General features: G+C 42.2%; 1 protein-coding gene across 1 annotated transcript in view; it reads left to right on the top strand.

Annotated features, from left to right (window-relative positions):
- Positions 1-20,347, top strand: part of ASTN1 (astrotactin 1) — a 355,026-nt gene that overhangs the window by 252,132 nt on the left and 82,547 nt on the right. Inside the window, exons 13-16 of the mRNA XM_010850109.1 lie at positions 2,547-2,741; positions 4,088-4,215; positions 12,425-12,529; positions 14,841-15,029. Coding sequence (XP_010848411.1) covers positions 2,547-2,741; positions 4,088-4,215; positions 12,425-12,529; positions 14,841-15,029 — 617 coding nt within the window. The remainder of the gene's footprint in view (positions 1-2,546; positions 2,742-4,087; positions 4,216-12,424; positions 12,530-14,840; positions 15,030-20,347) is intronic.

Genomic DNA, 20,347 nt, shown 5'->3' with positions numbered 1-20,347 from the left:
TGGGAAGATGAGCACTAGAATTCAGGCCCTCTCTGGTTTTTCAAAAATTCTGCAGTTCCCTCAAAATTTAAATTTATACCACTGACTGGAATTATATTTAAAAATATTTTCATGGTGTATTTATAAAGTAAGTAAAGATTTGGCCTGTTCTTCTACAGCCGTGGTTTCCTCCCCCTCTTCCTCCAGCTCACCTCCCCCACCTCGTTCCCTGTCTCTCCTCTCCTGCCTGTCAGGGAGAGCACTGATTTTATGCCATATACCCTGTTGGCCACAGGGCTGCAAAGATGAAGGACATGTAGTTCTTGTCCTCAAGGATCTCACAATCCAATAGGCTTGCAATGCAAATCAGTGTTTATAGGAATAAAGCTATGCTGGATTGTTGCTAAAAGCCAGTGCCTGCCTTGAATAATAATCATGAGAACATTATTCAGCGGACTAGTAATGTTATTTTATTGTATTTCATTTTATTTTCTTTCTTTGCAATTGAGCAATATTCCTGTTTAGGTTTTTTTTTTGTAAAATCCCATTCCATAAATGGAAGCTTGATCTCTATTTTAATGCCTCTATAATGGTATCATTATGATTGACCCACTTCAATTAATGAAGTAAATGTAGCCAAAGTTGCATCACACTCATTTATTTAACAAACGTGTCTGAACACCCACTCTGTGCAGACAAACGAGTTAAGTGTCACGTGTAGGAGACAGAGCAGGATGTGAGGTCTGTTCTCCTCCCTCTCAGAGGAGTTTACAGTGGGACACACAGCCAGGGCAACAGAGGATGGGATGGTTGGATGGCATCACTGACTCAATGGACATGAGTTGGAGCCAGCTCGGGGAGATAGTGAAGGACAGAGAAGCCTGGCAGGCTGCAGTCCATGGGGCTGCACGGAATCAGACAGGACTGGCCAGCTGAACAGCAATGTGCAGCCATGAGCACAAAGAATGGTGGAGCTGGGGCAGGGGGAGAGCAAGTTGTCGAGATGCTCACGGTGGACTGAGAGGGAACTTTCATTCCTTTGTGGGTCTCAAGTCAAGTCTGTTGCTTAGACCATGCAGTAGGTCCCTAACTGGACTTTTCTTTCCTATTTCATCAGGATTTGGTACACATGTATATTTAGCACTCTCCAAGCCACTATATATATAGCCTGCCAGAAGAAGTCCTTGATTTGAGGTTCTTTAGGAAGACCAAATCACATGCGCTTGTAATTAAAGCGCTCTGCTTACACCTGTTCACGCGATATATAAATGGTAAATGGAGGCTGCAACAACGTTGCCTTAACATAGGCTCCATTTGTACCTCTGCTAATGAGGATAGCAACATTTAATGAGCACCTATTAGAAGCTAGGCACCTTCTTTATCTTATGCAAACTTCTCAGTAACCCAACAAAGCAGCTACTGTTTATCCCACTTTTACAGATGTGGAAACTGGAGCTCTTGAGAGGTCAGTCAACTGATTCAAGGTCATTCAGTAAAGGGCAGCAGTATTGCCATGATAAAATTGCTTCTCAGCACTTAAAACTATGATTATTTGTTCCTCTCTTTAGAACAGAGGTCTTTATCTTATTGCAACATTTACTGTAGATAGCAATAAATGATGTGTTTTAATGTCATGAATATCTATAAATTCTAAATTTGGAATGCTTCTAAGGAGAGACCCAAATTAAATCAATATGCTTTTAAAATGACAGCTTTATCAAAATATTTCTTACTTGAAGGAACAAATTATGTTCTTCTCACTAGAACTACAAATAGAGCCCCATTAATGACTTATGGGTCATTGACCCATGTTTACCAACATTAGTATTGCTCTTCCATTAAAGTAACTGCACATGCTTAATGGGGAGGACGCCCAGGAGGTGTCCACACAGCATGTCCTAGTAACTATTTCGTTCAGGAAGGCTACTCTGAATGAAGGGGAGTTAATACAGGTTGATCTTGCGTTTGGACACGTTCAAACAGAACACAGCTGCAAGATGATCAATCTTTTTAATTTCTTAGTTGACTTGTCACAGGACCAGATTAGAAGGTTATTAATTTGTTAAGTGTCATTCTTTTTGCTGCCTAATTACCCTCCAAACAAATGCAGGGTCTGACCATATAGATTGTTCTGGAGAAAGGCTCTAGAACATCTTGGATTTAAATGTGTCTACTCACATGGTAAAACAACTATACTCCAATTAAAAAAAAAAAAAGGTTTCCAAGGTGTGGGTGATAAATATGTTAATTCATTTATAAGCTTATGTCCAGTGTTTCTTACCGTATCTGGGAAATCATACATATAGAGGAGAGAGAACTGCAGAGCTCTGGAAAGCACTTGTCTGCGAAGAAAAGGTGAGAGGTTCTGTATGATCACATAATGCAAGGAGACTCCATTTATAGACCTAAGAAACTGAGTTATAAAGGTGACAAAATCAATTCAGGATACTCACAATCTTTGGCTATCCAACACTCTTCTGAAGGCATCTTTTTTTCCCCAACCTAGGAGTTGGCTGCATGGCTTATTGATGGAGTAACTTCTTATCTTGAGTTTTCCACTATGCTAGATGCATCGAGGATTACAAGCTTGGTGTGGACGGACGCTCTTGCCAACTCATCACGGAGACATGCCCAGAGGGAGGTGACTGTGGGGAAAGCAGAGAGCTTCCCATGAACCAGACCCTCTTTGGGGAGATGTTCTTTGGTTACAATAACCATTCCAAGGAAGTGGCGGCTGGGCAGGTGCTGAAAGGAACGTTCAGGTGAACCCCACATCCATAGAGCTGGTTATTCAGGGCTGCTGATGAATCTTGTCCCTGATGGGCCATAAAGCCAGCATAAAGTCTTGTATCTTGGATCCACGTAAATGCAACCCTAAAAGGATAGGTTACTTCCTGCCCCCTGGTCTTTTCTAGGTTTATACTCCTTCTTCCAGAACCCAAGAACCATGAACAGTAAAGTGTTAAGTAAATTTTTACCTTGTCCAGGCAGGGACTGTAAGATTTTCCATGGAAGCCACCACAAAGTGCCCAGGTTCTGTCATCCCTCTGAGTCTTGGCATGTGAGTCAGTCTAGAATAAGTCCCCATTTTGGTCCAAGAATCCCCGAGGGACCCTGAGATCCTTACAGGGAATATTCAAGGTCCTGCCTTTTCCAACTACAGAGAGTGTGGGTTTTCTTCATATACTTTGACCCAAACAATATATCGCAATAAATTGAATGCAGAGGTGAGAATTCAGCTGTTTTCTATAAAGTCAGACATTTAAAAAATTTGCAAAAAATGTAAAGTATTGCCACTTGTCATCATTATTCAAAACAAGTTAATATTAAATGGGTTTATTACTATCATTTAAAATGGATCAATAGGTATTTTAAAAATTTTCTTTCATTTTAGAATATGAAATTGATAAATGGTAAGTGTTGATAGATATACAAAAAAAACCTACTTGGAGTATTCAGTTATTTTTTAAGAGTATAAAAGGATCCGGAGAACAAAATGTCTCAAACCACTGACTTAGACTGTTTCTAGGAGATTCTCCATTTGAGCCCTGTCCTTCATCTAGCTTAGGTTATTTGAGTACATCTTCCTCAGAACCCATGCATTTCAGGTAAAGATGATGATGAAAGTGTTATAATATGGACCAGCAATTGATAGCAAGCTGGGTCTGGGTTCTTACAAGAAAAAAACCTATAGTCAATTTTCGAGCTAGTTCTTAGAGTCAGCTGCATTTTCTGTTACAGACAGTAGACTTTATAAAATTTCTCTTCTTATCCTGGGACCTCGTTTGCCAATGGCAAGCAGTGAGGTCTCATGGGAAATATTGTGGTGGCTGCATTTGCTCTGTGGAGAGGGGCTCAGGGAGTAAGAACTGGAAGGGAGGGAAGAATATTCTCTATCTTGTAAGTAGATCTTTTCAGCAGGTTTGTTTCTCATCTCCCCCAGCCCTCACCTTACTTCTCGCACTCGAATCTTACTTGAGACATGTACACTGAGTGGGGTTCACCACGAGGGGAATATTTGGTCCACCGTGGGTTGAGATACAGCTCCCCCACTGACGACTGGGGCTCACCTGAATACTCAGAGATGAAAGTCTGCCTCTGTTTTCAGGCAAAACAACTTTGCTCGAGGTTTAGACCAGCAACTGCCAGACGGTCTTGTGGTGGCCACTGTCCCCCTGGAGAATCAGTGCCTGGAGGAAATCTCGGAGCCCACCCCAGACCCCGACTTCCTGACTGGTGAGTGTACCATGCACCTTACTTAACTGGCAGAAGCAAGCAGCTCCCTGTGACCTTAGGAGCTCAAGAGTCTTAACCTTGCTTATCTTGGTTTCAAAGCCTGTGATTTCCTTGATACATGCTAAAAGCTCAGTCCTAAAACAACATCAGCAGGATTATTTGTCAGTAAAACAGCCAATATTATTACATAATTATCTGCAAAATGGCCATAATAATACCTTTCCCTGCTAGCTTTATTGGGATGCTTTGAAAACAAATGAGATAATAGATATGTAAGAGTGAAGAGTTCTCAATGGATTAGAGGAAGTGACCGGGTCAAGAGTAGAGGTAGAGAGAAGGTGGATGGCTTCCAGGCTGAATGTCTGTCATGTGGATGGCTGCGTTTCCCTGACAAGCGCCTAGAGAGCAGTGTGAGGGAATAGAAAGTGATAGAGCTTTGTTGTCAAACGACCCTGAGTCTGACTGTCAGATGAGTCCTAGCTCTGCTACATTCCAGCTGTGTGACAGTAGACAGCACAGTCTCTTGGGGTATTATGGCCCCCGTTGTAAGATGGAGATCATGGCACCTGTTCCTCAATGTTGTTTTGAGCCCAGTGGCACTCCTCTCCTGGGCTCATTATGGATGAAGTTATGAGGTGCTTGGGAGAGGTGGGCATACCTGGGGATGCTTCTCCATTCTGTGCCACTGAAGACCCCAGTGAGTGCTTCCTGGACCAAAGAAGACACTTCAGAGGTTTCCAGAGACCCATAAGACGCAGCCATCTGGGAACTCGGCGTCACTTACTAGAAGACTGGACACGAGCTCGTCTGCTGTCAGCTTTGGTCATTTCTCCATGCTCCTCTTCCTTCTCCATTCTATGTCTTCCTTATTCTAGACCTTTATCCCTTTTATTACCCCCTTTTCTGAAGAATGGCTTGAACTGAATGTGAGCCTTTTTCAGATATCATGTCTGAAACATTCCTTTAGACTGGAATGGGATTAAAAGCAGGTCCATCTGAGGTAGCATAGCGCAGTGATTACTAGCTCAGCCTCTGGAACCTGACAGCAGTTCTCAGCTCTTCACTGGCTGTACAATCTGGGACAAGTTACTTACCTTCTCTGTGCCTCAGTTTTTTTTACCTGTAAAAAAGCGGTGTTATAACATTGCCTTTCTGATAGGATTAGTATAAAGAACAAATATTTGTAAGGTTTTTAGAGCAGTTCCTGATGCATAGTGAGATGAATGTTTAGTAAATAAATAAATATACCAAAGGAGAAAGAAAATATGGACACTCAAGCTCCCAAATTGTGTCTCCCTTATAGCAGAAGGAAAGAGAACAAGAGAGAAAACAATTAGATATTTTCTGTACTGGAAATAAATCTAAATAACCTGCCTTCTAAAATATTGCACACATGCACATGTGCCTGCACACACACACACACACACACACTCCTCTGAAAAAATTAAAGTGCACCTCTGGGTGTATTACTGCAGCCTACATTGCTAGTGTTTGGCAATCTGGTTTTCTTGTTTCCATGTCATTTGCTGAGAAACACTTCCTGAGCGTGTGTAAAATGCCTTGTAAAGGAGGTGTGAGATGGCACACAGAAGCGGGACAGGCTCCACACCACCGCTAAACCACCTGGCTTCTGTTTAGTGAGTCACCAGGACAACTTGCTCACAGGTTAGAACTTACACGGAAGTGAGGAGCTGGGCTTCAGATGCCAGGCTGGAGGACGCAGTCCTGGATGCGACCTGAACTTTGGGGCTGGGGGGAGAACAGGTCTGATAAACATCAGGAAAACATGTGTCTGAATCTCCATCTTTGGAAATAAGAAAAAGATCCAAACTTGGTTCTCATCCACGAGGGAGATATCTTTCTTCCCCATGTCCTTGGACCCCTCCTGGTTTGGCATATCTGAGGCCAAAGGAGAAGGATGTCCTGGTGGGACACTTCCTTTTTCAGGGTTTGAGGCAATGGCATTCCTAAAAGTATAGAGAGAATTTTTTGTGACCTGCTGATTTTATTCCCAGCCTTTTATTTTTTAACCTATTTTGATTAAAAAGTGATACCAGTTAGACTAAGAGTAGGTATTTCCTTTGACATAAGAAGGAATCAGTCTTGTTTTTTCAAAGCCTGGAATAACTAGAAGAATCAGTTAAAAGGGGGACTTCCCTGGTGATCCAGTGGCTAAGATCCCATGCTCCCAGTGCAGGGGACCCAGGCTTTACCCCTAGTGAGGAAACTAGATCCCACATCCTGCAACTAATTGCGTGCTGCAGTTGCCAATGCAAGAGACACAGGTTTGTTCCCTGGGTGGGGAAGATCCTCTGAAGTAGGAAATGGCAACCCACTCCAGGATTCTTGCCTGGAAAAGTCCATAGGCAGAGGAGCCTGGCTGGCGGGCTGCAGTACTGTTGTAGCCACACATTCCGGTAAACAAACTCATTCAGAAGGACAATGCAGATAGTGGAGTGCAGCTTATTACACCGGCAGGCCCAAGGCAGAGTCTCCTCTTGGCCAAGGACCCAGACCAGTTTTTGTGAAAACTTTATATACCCTAAGTGTACTTGTTCAAACCCATCTCCCCAAATTCCTTGAAACTAGCCTGGACAAGGTAAAAGAGAGATATGATCAAAGTTAACCCATGATTCATGTGTCACAAGACTAGATAAACAGTGGGTATTTATCAATAGGCCTGTGGTCATAGCCCGATAAACATAATGGAATTTACCACTTTGTTCTGTTACAGAGATAATTAGCATATTCTTTTAGGCAACGGGGAGTCCAAGTCCAAGTCCTGAGGCTCTTTTATCTGGGGAGTCTGGTTTTCCGTTGGTATGCCATTTCTATAGACACCGGGCACAAAGTTCAGAATCCACTGGGAGGGTGACCATGCGTGTAGCCTAATGTTCGCAGCCTGGCCTAAGATGGAGTCAGGCTCTGTCTGTTTTCTCCTTCAGTACATGCGGCTGCAAAGAGTCAGACACAACTGAGAGACTGAGCACACACACACACAACTAAAAGTAAAACAATTCCCTATGTGCCACAACTAAGACCAGCCAAATAAATAAATATTTGGGAAAAAAAAAAATATCAGTTAAAGAGACTATTGACCACATTTCTTCCATATTTATTTTCTAGTTCTGGTAGCATTTTAATTATATCTTTCCTGAGAGTCATACAGAGAATGTCATAGTGTGCCTCACTATGCACTATTATAGGTCTAAATCCCCATAAAACTTTAAGCTCACAAGATTTCAGAGCAAAAAATGATCTTCAAATTCTTCAATATCAGCATTTTCAAGCATTTTATTTCATTTTTTTATGAAAAAACAGTGCTCCACTCATAAGTAGGTTATCTTCAAATTCCTCTGGAAAGACTATAGCATCAACCTCTCAGCAATTTGTAACACCTGAGCATGGAAGAGATTCCAAGAAGTCCTGCCCTAAAGAAACACCTTTTACTTAGTCCAGAAATTCCCTAGTCTATTTAACTAGAGAATCCTCTTACACATAACAGAATTATAGGCTTAAAGAAAGTACTGGAGGGATTTCCTTTGGTGATCCAGTGGTAAGAGTCCGCTTACCAGTGCAGAGGACACAGGTATGATCCCTGGCCCAGGAATTAAGATCCCACAAGACACCGGGCAACTAAGCCTGTGTGCCCCAGCTACTGAGCCCACGCACCCTAGAGCTCGTGTTCCACAACAAACGCCACTGCGATGAGAAGCCCACACACCACAACGAAGAAGATCTTCCCGACCTGGGATCAAACCCGAGTCTCCCGCATTGCAGGCAGGCGCTTTACCGTCTGAACCACCAGGGAAGCCCTGGTGGGCTGACTTTATAGAAGACAGCTGAATTCTCACCTCTGCATTCAATTTATTTCGATATATTGTTTGGGTCAAAGTATATGAAGAAAACCCATGCTTTCTGTAGCTGGAAAAGGCAGGACCTTGAATATTCCATGTACGGATCTCAGGCTCCCTCAGGGATTCTTGGACCACAATGGGGACCTAGTCTAGACTGACTCACGTGCCACAACTAGAGAAGCTCTCCACAACTAGAGAAAACCTGCACACAGCGACAAAGACCCAGTGCAGCCAAAAATATATATATATATATACTGGAAAGTTACTGATGTATGTGTTTTATCTTGCAGACTTCTTTCCTCCTTATCAAAACAGTTAAGAACTCAAAGCTTTACTAGCCTTTTGGGTGTTATAAGCGTGTGGAAATAAATGAAGACCAACAAAATGAGAACAAGTGAAGGCTACTTACACACAGCGAGGGAGTCAGCCACCATCACCTGCTTTTTTGCAGAGACCAAGAGACAGAGAAATAGGAAAGCTGTAAAGTGGAAAAAAAGGAGGGCTTCAGATAGGCGTTGATTGGCATGTAGGCTGTTGGCAGGTAGGTGACCCAACTAACCAGGAGGGAGGTATTCTTAGGTAAATGTTTAGGAGATGTATTTGACTCTCTCTGGTGGAACCTAACTTGCAAGCAAGAACAAAACTTAGGGAAGCTGTCAGTTATTAATCAAGTCTTAATCAAGTCCTGCTGATTTTGGCTTGATTGTTACAGGAGTTACTGTTTGGCTTGCTGAACTTCCAATAGATAGTGGTCTGACTTCCTACAAGTCTGACTTAGAGATGGTAGGCTCGCTTCTTGGGCTGGTTGCTGTAGATTGTCAGAGTTCTAGTTTTCATGTGGCCTGGCTATTGTCCATTTGATTTTCAGTCTCTCAGTTGAGAAAAGAAGAGAGTGTAGAGGCAGACCAAGGAGGTAGAGGAGGCCACATCCATAGGCATATTGCGTGCCATAATCAAGAAATCCTATGTGAAGATTCAGAGCTCTGGGCTGTTTTGGAATTTCTTCAAGTTCATCCAAAGGAAGCAGACTCTTATCTTTAGCGCTTTGGGGATTAAACATCCCCTTGACATTTCAATAAAATAACAGGAGTAGACTAAATTCCTTATTTTCTTTCTTCCTCCCTCCCTTCCTTGTCTCCTTCCTTCTTTCTGTTTTCTTTCCTCCTTATCTTCCTTGCCTGCCTGCTTGCTTTCCTTCTCTTTTCTTCCTTTCCTTCCTTCTTTTCTTCCTTTCCTCCTTTCTTTCACACAGTTCTATTAAGTCATTCTTTTTTCAAGCATATGAACAGAAAAATAATCTCCTTTCTTGAGAAAATAGATATTTTGTTTGGAAAAAAAGCCATTCACAAAAGTATCCCAAACAATAATAAAAGAAAAAACTAAAACTCACTGCATTGCAAGGGCACACTGAGAAAGAACCCTATGACTCAGCAAGAAAATACATACTTTAAAATATCCCTTTCTTTTTAACTAATGGAAGTATTATCTGTAAGTGAGCACAGAACATCATTTCCCGAGCATTCACAGTTACGTAACTGTTTCCCTGAGTGTGCTGTAGGGTAAATGCACTCGGTAGATTGCTGTTTAGCAGTGAAGTAATGGAGTTCAGATGTTTGGCTCAATGTGGCTGAGTGTGAGACACTGTCACCCCTGCTCACCCCCAACATCCAAGCTTACTTTCTGCTTTCCTCCCTCTGTTGACCTGAACTAAGGCCTGGGAATTTATAACAAAAACATCAGTTAACAAATGTCAGGTTCACCCAGTTAGGGGTAATGATCTGCATGATGCTTCATATTTTCTCTGTGGGCTTTTATACCTGTAACTTTATTTGTCCTGATAACCTACCTATAAAGTAGCCTGGATGAATTCTATTATCCCCTATTTTTCAGATACAAAAACTGAAAGAAATGAGTTGCCGAACCCCAAATCACACTGATTGGAATTACAGAATTGAAAAGGAGGCCAGGGGTCATCTCAGCTCAGCTGCTCACTTTACAGATGCAACGCTGGGAACCACTAGATCCCCTGGCCAGGTCCCACCTCCTGATTCCCTGCCCTTTTGTTTTCCTGCTAGGAAACAATTCCCTTAAAGGGAATGTTTTCTGATATATTGAAAACAATCTTTATTTATCAGGCTTGCTATCTTTTTATTAATAGAGTTTCTGAAATAGCAGCAAGCTGATGAGCTAGCATCACTAGAGAACGTGTGCTTCATAGAACAATTTTACAAAACATGCACATTATAACTCTAAGAAAACATACCTTGGAGGCCTGTGACTGCAGTCTTATACTTGTAAAGTTAGAATTTCCTTTTTATGCTTCTCCGATTAACATAAAGGCTAAAAGCCAGAGTATGCAGAAGTAAAACTGGCATCACAAAGCTTAATGCCCTAAAAGAAGAGCATCTGAAAGGAAGCATACTGAAAACCTTTTCTGAGTTTCAAGTAACTTATCTTTGATTACCTGAGATCAAATTTAAGCAATTGATTCAGTAAGCACCTCTCCTGACCTTTTTTCCCATTTTTCTTATCTATAATTATTCCCATATGATTCACACAGAAATGGAAATTTGGCAATTACTTAGCTAATTTGATTGGAGTTGACAAGCAGCTAATTAATCCCGCCCACTCTTCATCCAGTTTAGGTACTAAATTAGTTGATTTAGCTCAAAGGAAGCATGGGTCAAAATGGCAAGACAATTCACTGTGTGTGTGTTATTGCCATTATATTTATGCAGACACACTCACTATCTAAGTTTATCATACCTGTGATCATTATATCTGCATATGTACATATATATATATATACACATACACATATGTATACATTAGGCAGAGAAATGAAGCTAAAATTGACTTTCTAAAGTTAGCAAGGTGATTTCTTTGTTTCCTATGGCCTAATTATTTTGTTTCTGTAGCATTTTACATTTATAGTAATGACTAGAATTCCAGTAGAATGCCACTCTTTCTCCAAGGTGTTCAAGCAAGAACAGCTCATTATAGCATCAATAAGAGGCTATACAGGGTGTATTAATTGAGAATAACCTTGGGTAAGTAACTTGGCTTCTCAGAGCCTCAGTTTTCCCATTTATAAAAGAGGGACCACACATAAAGTGTCTATCGCATGTCTGGCACATTGATGACATTCAGTAGAAGGCAGTGGTCCCCAGCCTTTTTGGCACCATTTTCATGATTTCATGGAAGACAATTTTTTTACAGAGCTGGGAGGGGAGGTGGGTTAAGGGTTGTTTTCAGGATGATTCAAATGCATTACATTTATTGTGTGCTTTATTTCACAATAAAGTTATTACTATTATTAACTTTAATTATATCAGTTTGATAGTAATTATAATAATATTATCAAACAAATTATGATTATGAAATGATAAAAATAATCATCATATGCTATTGTTATTATATCAGCTCCACCTCAGATCATCAGGTATTAGATCCTGGAGGTTGGGAACCCTTGGTATAGGGCCCATTCCTGCCCCTTACTAACTTACTTATGCTAATACAGTCGCTCCTGGTAAAGACAAAACAGCATTATCAGCTTTAGAGTAATTAAAACCTTAATACTGAACACAAACCAGTTAAATAGGACACAAAAATCAATGTTATCAGGAACGTGAGCTGAGTCAATTACTACAGCTATTAAAGAGAGTAAAAACCTGTGTGTTCCAGTAAGCCTAGAGTTTCATATAAGTTTATTAAGGGAGTATTAGAGGAGAAGGGAGAAGGCAATGGCACCCCACTCCAGTACTCTTGCCTGGAAAATCCCATGGACGGAGGAGCCTGGTAGGCTGCAGTCCATGGGGTTCCTAAGAGTCAGACATGACTGAGCGACTTCACTTTCACTTTTCACTTTCATGCCTTGGAGAAGGAAATGGCAACCCACTCCAGTATTCTTGCCTGGAGAATCCCAGGGACAGGGGAGCCTGGTGGGCTGCTGTCTATGGGGTCACACAGAGTCGGACACGACTGAAGTGACTTAGGAGCAGCAGCAGCAGAGGAGAAAGGTTGAGAACCCAGGCCTGGTCTCAGACACACCTGGAACTCTGTCTGGCTCTGTGTAGGTCCCTTATGCAAACACCCTCTCTACGCTTCCATTTCCTCATTTATAAGATACAAACAAGAGCACCCAGCTCACAAGGATCATGTGACTATATACAAAGTGCTCAGCCAAATGCCTGCCACCGAGTAAAGGTTTATAGCTGTTGTTACTATGACTCCAGAGAGTTTCTGCATCCAAACACACTTTCTCATTTTCTCACGATTACACGCCCTAACCAGAAGACTTGGGACTTAGGAATCAACTGCCCGCACTGAGCCCTCATCTCCTCTGTCCCTAGGGATGGTGAACTTCAGTGAGGTGTCCGGATACCCCGTGCTGCAGCACTGGAAGGTCCGCTCCGTGATGTACCATATCAAGCTCAACCAAGTGGCCGTCTCTCAGGGTGAGCGCAGCTGTGAGCCGTCACCCACCCCCGGGGTGTGGAGTTCCTTCCCCAGGGTACAAACCTTTTATCCATGGTGAAGATGCCTTCCAAAAATGTAGCCACTTCACAAGATCTATAACCTGTTCACTCGATTCACCCTTCAGGGCAAATGTGTGGAATGGGATCATTTTCTTAGCATAGATTAAATTGCAAGTTCTATCTTGGATGATAGAAGAGATGGAAAGGGCAGTGTGGGAACCATGGAAGATGAGCACCTACTTTATCATTTTTCCTGGGGTCATACAAAAGCAGACTTTTTATAAATTGACAGAATAAAATTTTCCAAATGCAAAGAGTATACTTTAGAGGTTCTATCTGCTGAAAGAAATACGGGAAAGAGGGCAATAAAGGGGAAGTGGTGAAGAAAAATAGAAAACAACCCACTCCAGTATTCTTGCCTGGGAAGTCCCATGGACAGAGGAGCCCGGTGGGCTACAGTCCACAGGGTCACAAACACTTGGATACAATGTAGTGACTAAACACAGCAAAGATTTCTAAACAGTAAGTAAACAAGATAGGTAGATATAGATTTATCTACTATATATGTGTGTGTGTATACACACACATACTTATGTCTTTATATCTGTATCTAGTAAGTTAAGAAACAGTGAATTCTAAACTTACTTAGGATAAATTGTTCCAAAACAGAACAGTGAGGCATCTTGTGTAAGTATTCTTCAAACCTTAGTGATAAATGCCTTGAGTCAAGTTTTTCCTAACATTTGAGCAATCCCACTGTGAAGTTTGCAAAAGAGGAAATATCTAACAAAACGGCCTTAACATGGGCTTGCATCCCTATTTCACCTCAGCCCCATGGACTAGAAGAACGTGACTCCACTCCTTGCTCGGAGGCTACAAGAATGTTCCAAACCTGAGCTTTATGCTCCAGAGTCTGGCTTCGCTGTGTTGAGTGGAAGGGGGACTAGAGCTGAATGCTTTTGTTGACACAGGATGACCAGACAGGTGAGAGGACTCAGGGTCGGCAACAGGGAGGCTGAGCTTTAGGGCCAATGAGAGAGAGAGATGGAAGGTCAGGGATAGAGAGAAAGAGCAGTGAGACATATACTCGCTAAAGGTAAAGCTTGATGCAGAGAGAAAGAAGAGGCATTAAGGATATAGAATATCTCCAGAGTACACACAGGGGTTTAGATCTTTTCTATCACCAGAGTTCTTGGCAAGAAGGGATTATTAGTGAAGTAAAATCTGCTGGTGCAGAAAACGCCTAGAATGAGATAAGCTACTCTTCATCCTAGAAAAACATGGCAATAGAGACCCTACCCTGAGCACATACTCATTTGCACTCAGCCCAGATGCTATATGCCTACCAGGGGATAACAGTCGGGTATTTCTGCTGCCACATGCCTTTCGAAGCCACACATGGCATCATGGATGATATGGGTGTCTGCACTTGGGTTCTTAAGCTTCAGCCATGCTCTGCCTTGCCCTGACAGGACACAGGTGTGTCAAAAGGAAGGCTGTACAACGTTGGTCAGAGAAGATACTGGGTTTGAAAAATTTGCCATAGATTATCTTGCTGATAAACATAATTCTCTTAAACAGGGAAAGCAAATCCAAGATTTGTCTGGGGAGGCGAGTGAGGCGCCAAACAGGTTCTTTGTTCCATTTGCCATTTCCCAGTCTTTATATACTTTTTTCCTAAATAGATATAAGCAGTGTTTTAGTGACTTTCCTTTTTATTCGTCTTCCATTGTCTTTCCATTACCAATGTCTCTGCATGAAGAACAAAATCCTGCAGACTTTTTTGATCCCTACACACAGTTAAAATACATTTTACACTGTGACCTTCTACATACACACACCCCCACATACACACAACAGAAGTTTCATGAAGCCATATTTCATCTTCTGATGGGAAATGTTCTCTGCTGGTATTTGTGTTTCTATTTTAAACTATGCTATTCTCCTTCATTTTTAATGCTATTATTTGAGCTCACTAAGTTGATTTAATGTCATGATTGTGATTTGGAAAAAAAAAAAAACTGACTTAAGCAGGTGGGTGGTAGAGATGTGACAATGTTTTACTCAACTTGTACAAAGTTAACAACCAATTGGCTTGAAGGAATATTCTTTTAGGAACTGAAATGTCTGCTTCAGCTACCTGGAAAGACTCACCCGATAGTTCCAGCCAGCTCTCCAGCATCACTTTGGGCCACGTGGCACTTGCAGATTTGAGGCTGGAGGGCCTGAGAATCCGGGATGCCCATATTATGAATCCTCACTCTTAATCCTGGGTGATGTTTCTCCGTAGCCCTCAGCAATGCTCTCCACTCCCTGGACGGGGCTACATCTCGTGGGGATTTTGTAACCTTGTTGGACCAGTTTGGCAACCACTACATCCAGGAAGCTATCTATGGCTTTGAGGAATCCTGCTCTATCTGGTACCCAAACAAGCAGGTCCAGCGGCGACTCTGGCTGGAATATGAAGACATCAGCAAAGGTGAGTGACCTGCTCATTGACAAGTGCTATGCTTTGTACAAGCCCTGGCTGCCTGCATGCATCTATGGGACCAAATGCAGGGAGTCTGGAGGTGAAGGTTTAATTCTCCTCAATGCTGTTTTCTATCCTTTGAATTGTCAAGGTTTGGTTACTAAAGCTAAATATCAAAACAGAGGAATTTGGGCAAACTTTAGATACAGCACAGAGTCAAAGCTGTCTGGTCACTGAACTGGTTCACGCAGAGAAAGTAATCTAAAGGTTTTTACCAGCCACCACTCATCCCGCTACCACAGCACAGGCAATGTATTAGATCGTTCTTCTGCAGTAGGGGGGAAAGAACAGCCTTGCAGCCTCCCTGTCACTTCCTGCCCCCAGCAATCCCATCGTGCGCTGGCTGGCAACCCCTTCCAGTAACTAACTGCATAGCAAACCCCTTCTCACTCCATCCTGCCCCGTGTTTAGGAGCATTTTTTCCTGCTGCTCTGTGCTATGAGGAAATCTCCATTGCCCCGGGTGTTTATATAGCTGTGGATAACAGTCTCACAAATGTCCAGTGTTTGATGGCAAGTTAGTATTCAGTCCAAGTATGTATAAGGAACTGGAATTTCTCAAACCTTTTGAATTCACCTTCTAGTGGAGGAGGAGTACTGGCTGGTAAATTTGTATTCTGACTGAGCAAGACTTGGTTTAGAATTGCCATTCATGGAATTTCTTCATCTGAGCTTATCCTCACGGCATTCTGATGAGGCCAAATTATGGAGGTGTGAGTTGTTAAAGGGCAAGTGATGAAATGAGCACAATGAAAACTCAAGAAGTAGGTCAAGCTAAGATTTGATGACCGAGCTTCTCTCTGAGACTAGGGACCCTCTGCTGTCAGCAGGGCTGCAGTGGGGAAAATGTGCTCCCATGGTTTAGACACTCTTGGTTCTCTGAGCTCCACACAGATTTCTGTTTTGTCTTGCTTAAGAGGTAGTAGAGGCACGAGAGCCTCTCCTTCCACTGGACACTTTCTTCCAAAAGAGGCAAGAGGCTTGTGCCTGGGCTGCAGACTTCCTCTCCTGTCCCCCACCAGGTCCTGATTCCTGTAAGCTCAAAGACACAACCACAGACTTCTTGTCTCCATTCAAATGTCAACATCTTAAAATTATTCTGATTCCAGTTTGCCAAGAAAGGAGTATAATGTAAGCACATTTCGATAAGACCAGTTCCAGCTGGCAAAACTTTCTTATGTTTCCACGCCAGAGCCTCCTGATTGAACCAAAGGGCTAAACCCTCCTCCATTTCTGTTTGCCAGGGGTTCAAGGATTGCCAGGCTCTGGGACTGTTGGGAGAGGCAAGTCTGACCTTCCTCAGAACTCCTGGTTCTGCCCTTGCATCTCTCCTGAGCATTGTAATGTCCTCACTAAGCCCAAGAGGCACATTTGTCCATGGCCTTGGCATTATGCCCTTATCCCTCTTGATCTCAAGCCATTCTTGCACACAGGAGCTGGTTTTGTCACAGTCCAACTGTTGGCTTTATTTTCCCATAAATATGATGTATATCAGCCCTTGCGTGTTATAGATATTAAAATCCATTCAACCACTTTAGTATGTCTATTTTGATCTGTTGTAGTTGTCCACATATACCTACCCCCCAGCTGACCCCTAAATCTGACCTCTGTGTCACCCACTTTGCGTCTCTTATCCTTGGGTCTGATTCTTACACTAAAATATTTTTTTCTCTCTAGGCACTAATTTCTTTTTATTCCAAAAGCGTGAAGCCTGCTACTGATTAAGAATTATAAGTACATAAGACAAAGGAAGATTTTCTTCTGCTTTTCTGCACTCTGGGGACTGTTGTTCCAAAATGGAATTTATACACCAGTGATGACAAGTGTTCTGAGGGGACTATACCTGCCATGACATAAAGTGACACCTTTTTAGACTCGAGTCCTTTGATTATAGGTTCTTACCTGCTCTAACTTTAAAACTTTCCAGTGAAAAGGGGTTTTCTGTTCTTTGCTTTTGTACCTATGATTAGGTACCTAAAATTGCTTATGGATTGAATAGGAAAGGAGGTTTGTCAGGGGTGAAATGAAGTGGAAAGATCATAGGACTAGGGGTTGGGAGTCTAGAATCAGCCAGGCAACTTTGTTTATTCAATTAACTATCAGCACCTTCCCTGTAAAGCTCTCATGGTGCCTTCCAGCTCTGACACTTTATGGATCCTCGGAGTCTCCCTTCATGTGAGAGGTTTTCTCAGGTCAGGCATATGAGTTAAAGACTTTCCTTCTCTTTCTTTAAGTCACTATGCAGCTTCTCAAGGGTGGGTTCTATGCCTTATTCAACTTTAAAATCCCAGGGTCCAGCACAGAGCTGGGCACAGGACAATCCCTCAACAAGTGTTGGTTGCTGCTGCTGCTGCTGTTGGTGGGGGGAGTGGTGGTAAAGGCCCTTCTCATGTGATGACTTCCTATGTGGGTTTTATCGCAGACACATGAAATGGTTTAGGTATGCCTGCCTGATGAGAATAAAAGGTGGATATGAAATCTTTTTGATGTGGACCTGTTTTAAAGTCTTTATTAAATGTATCACAATATTGCTTCTGTTTTATGTTTTGGTACTTTGGTGACAAGGCATGTGGATTCTTAGCTCCCTGACCAGGGACTGAGCCCATTAGAAGGTGAAGTCTCAACCACTGGACCACGAGGGATGTCCTTAGAGATGGATATTTTTGACCAGATCTTCAAAGGGCAGCCTTTGTTTCAGTGGACACTTACGTGTCATACAAGCACTATATGGTTTGGTCAGACCAATATTTAGGACCAATTGTCTTCAGATAGGGCTTCCCTGTGGCTCAGTGGTAGAGAATCCGCTTGCAATAGAGACCCAGCTTTGATCCCTGGGTCATGGAAGATCCCCTGGAGAAGGGAATGGCAACCCACTCCAATATTCTTGCCTGGAGAATCCCATGGATGGAGGAGACTGGTGGGCTACAGTTCATGGGGTCTCAAAGAGTCAGACATAACTGAACTAACACTTCGACTGTCTTCAGACAAGTCTGACTGGAACTCCAGTCAGAAAAGATGCTTCCCATTTCTCATTGTCTAAGATTAGTCTCTCTTCTTTTTTAACAGAGCATATAAAGATTATCTGAATTGAAATTTTCCAACCTTGATCTCTCCACTTCTACACTCACTTCCATCTTCTTCCTTATCCTTTGCCCTCGTGCCTCAGGAACTGTAGTGAGTTCTTCCTTTTCAGCTGAGTCTCTCCCCCTGTGCCCTTGCTTCCTTCCCTCTCTGCCTCCTCTTAGTCCTCACTCATTGGTCTCCTCCTTTTTCATCTCTACAGCCTCTTCAGCCTGAGTTTCTATTTTCAAAAAAATGAAATTTTTATAAATATGCAACTTTTTTATCACTGTTTCCTTTCAACATGTGCTGTGCTAAGTCGCTTCAGTCGTGTTCAACTCTGTGCCACTCTGGACTGTAGCCCGCCAGACTCCTCTGTCCATGGGATTCTCCAGGCAGGAATACTGGAGTGTGTTCCCATGCCCTCCTCCAGGGGATCTTCCCCACTCAGGGATCGAACCTGGGTCTCTTACATCTCCTACATTGGCAGACAGGTTCTTTACCACTAGCTCCACAACACATCACAATCAAATTTCTTAAGTAAGTAGTTTGTACATCTTTTCTCTACTTCCTCAACTTCTTTTCACTCTTCAAATAATTTCTTCCAACCCTGTTACACTACAGAAATAACTCTGGAGAAGGAAACTAAGGACTTTCTAAGCAGAGTTTCTGTTTTCTATTCTATAGAAAACTAAACCAAATTATCATTTTAGTTTAGTTTAAAACTGAACTATCATTTTATCTTATCTCGGCAGAAGAATTTGTTCCTGTTGGCCAAATCTGCCTTTTTGTAAATTCTCTCCTTTGGTGTTCCTGATGGTATTCTGTTCAGATTCTCTTTATTAATCTTGGGCCTTTATTTCTCATTCTTTTTTGCCCTCGCTCCTCTAAAGAAATCACTTAAGTTTTGGTCATTTTTCAGGATTTCATCCTTAATGTTCATCTCATCTTCACTGATGCTGGGTGATTCTCTTCTGTATCTACCTCAACCCATATCTCAAATCCTTCCTTTCTCCCTGAAATTAAAAAACCCATTTGTCTGTGAGTGTTTACCATTTCTACCTGGATATTCCGTGATCATCTCTTTTCTCTGTATTTGTGAACCACATTGATTCGTGAACCACATAGTTGATTTGTGAACCAGATTGATGGGCCAAAATATAAAGTGAGGAGCCCTTCTTTATATTCTCCTCCCCCCTCCACGTTCAACCATTTACAAAGTTTTATTCTTTTTAGCACCTAAATATTTCTTTAACAGGTGTCTTCTATCCATTTCTCAAAATTGCATCTCTTTACGGTATCAGCTCATAGGAAATATTGAAGTAGCATCCTCATGTCCCTCTTTTTGTTCAGTTTCATGCCTGTGTAGTCCATTCTACATTTCACCATCTGTTATCTTTTTTAAAATGCCCCTTAATGCCTTGACTCTTCAGCTTGAAGCCTTTCACTAATGCCTTACATCATGAACCTGGCTTCACTCTCTGTCTTAGTTTCCTATGGCTGCTGTAACAAATTACTATGAACTTGATGGCTTAAAACATCATACATTTATTCCTGAAAGTTCTGGGACCAGAGGTCCAAAATCAGTTTCAGTGGACTAAGCTCAAGGTATCAGTGAGGCCAGCTTCTGAAAGTTCTAGGGGAAAACCCCCCCTTGCCTTTTTTGCCCTTTCCAGCTTGTAGTGGCTACCTGTATTCCTTGGTTGAGTCTCCTTCCTCCATCTTCAAAGGGCATCACTCCAGTCCCTGAGTGACATGGTCTTCTCTCTAACTCCTCCTGCCTTCTCTTATAAGGAGCTTTTTGATTACATTGGACCCAACCAGATAATGCAGGATACTCTCCCCATCTCAAGACTCGTCATTTAAGCATATCTGCACAATCTCTTTTGCCAATCACGCAGAAAGTGAAGAGGAACTAAAAAGCCTCTTGATGAAAGTGAAAGCGGAGAGTGAAAAAGAGTGAAAAGTTAAGCTCAACATTCAGAAAACGAAGATCATGGCATCTGGTCCCACCACTTCATGGGAAATAGATGGGGAAACAGTGGAAACAGTGTCAGACTTTATTTTTCTGGGCTCCAAAATCACTACAGATGGTGACTGCAGCCATGAAATTAAAAGAAGCTTACTCCTTGGAAGGAAAGTTATGACCAACCTAGATAGCATATTCAAAAGCAGAGACATTACTTTGCCAACAAAGGTTCGTCTAGT

This window comes from Bison bison, unplaced genomic scaffold (genome assembly GCF_000754665.1).
Source record: "Bison bison bison isolate TAMUID 2011002044 unplaced genomic scaffold, Bison_UMD1.0 scf7180017864289, whole genome shotgun sequence".
In the NCBI taxonomy this organism is placed as follows: domain Eukaryota; kingdom Metazoa; phylum Chordata; class Mammalia; order Artiodactyla; family Bovidae; genus Bison; species Bison bison.
The sequence above is the reverse complement of the archived record's forward strand: the minus strand, read 5'-3'. Positions and strand labels throughout refer to the sequence as shown.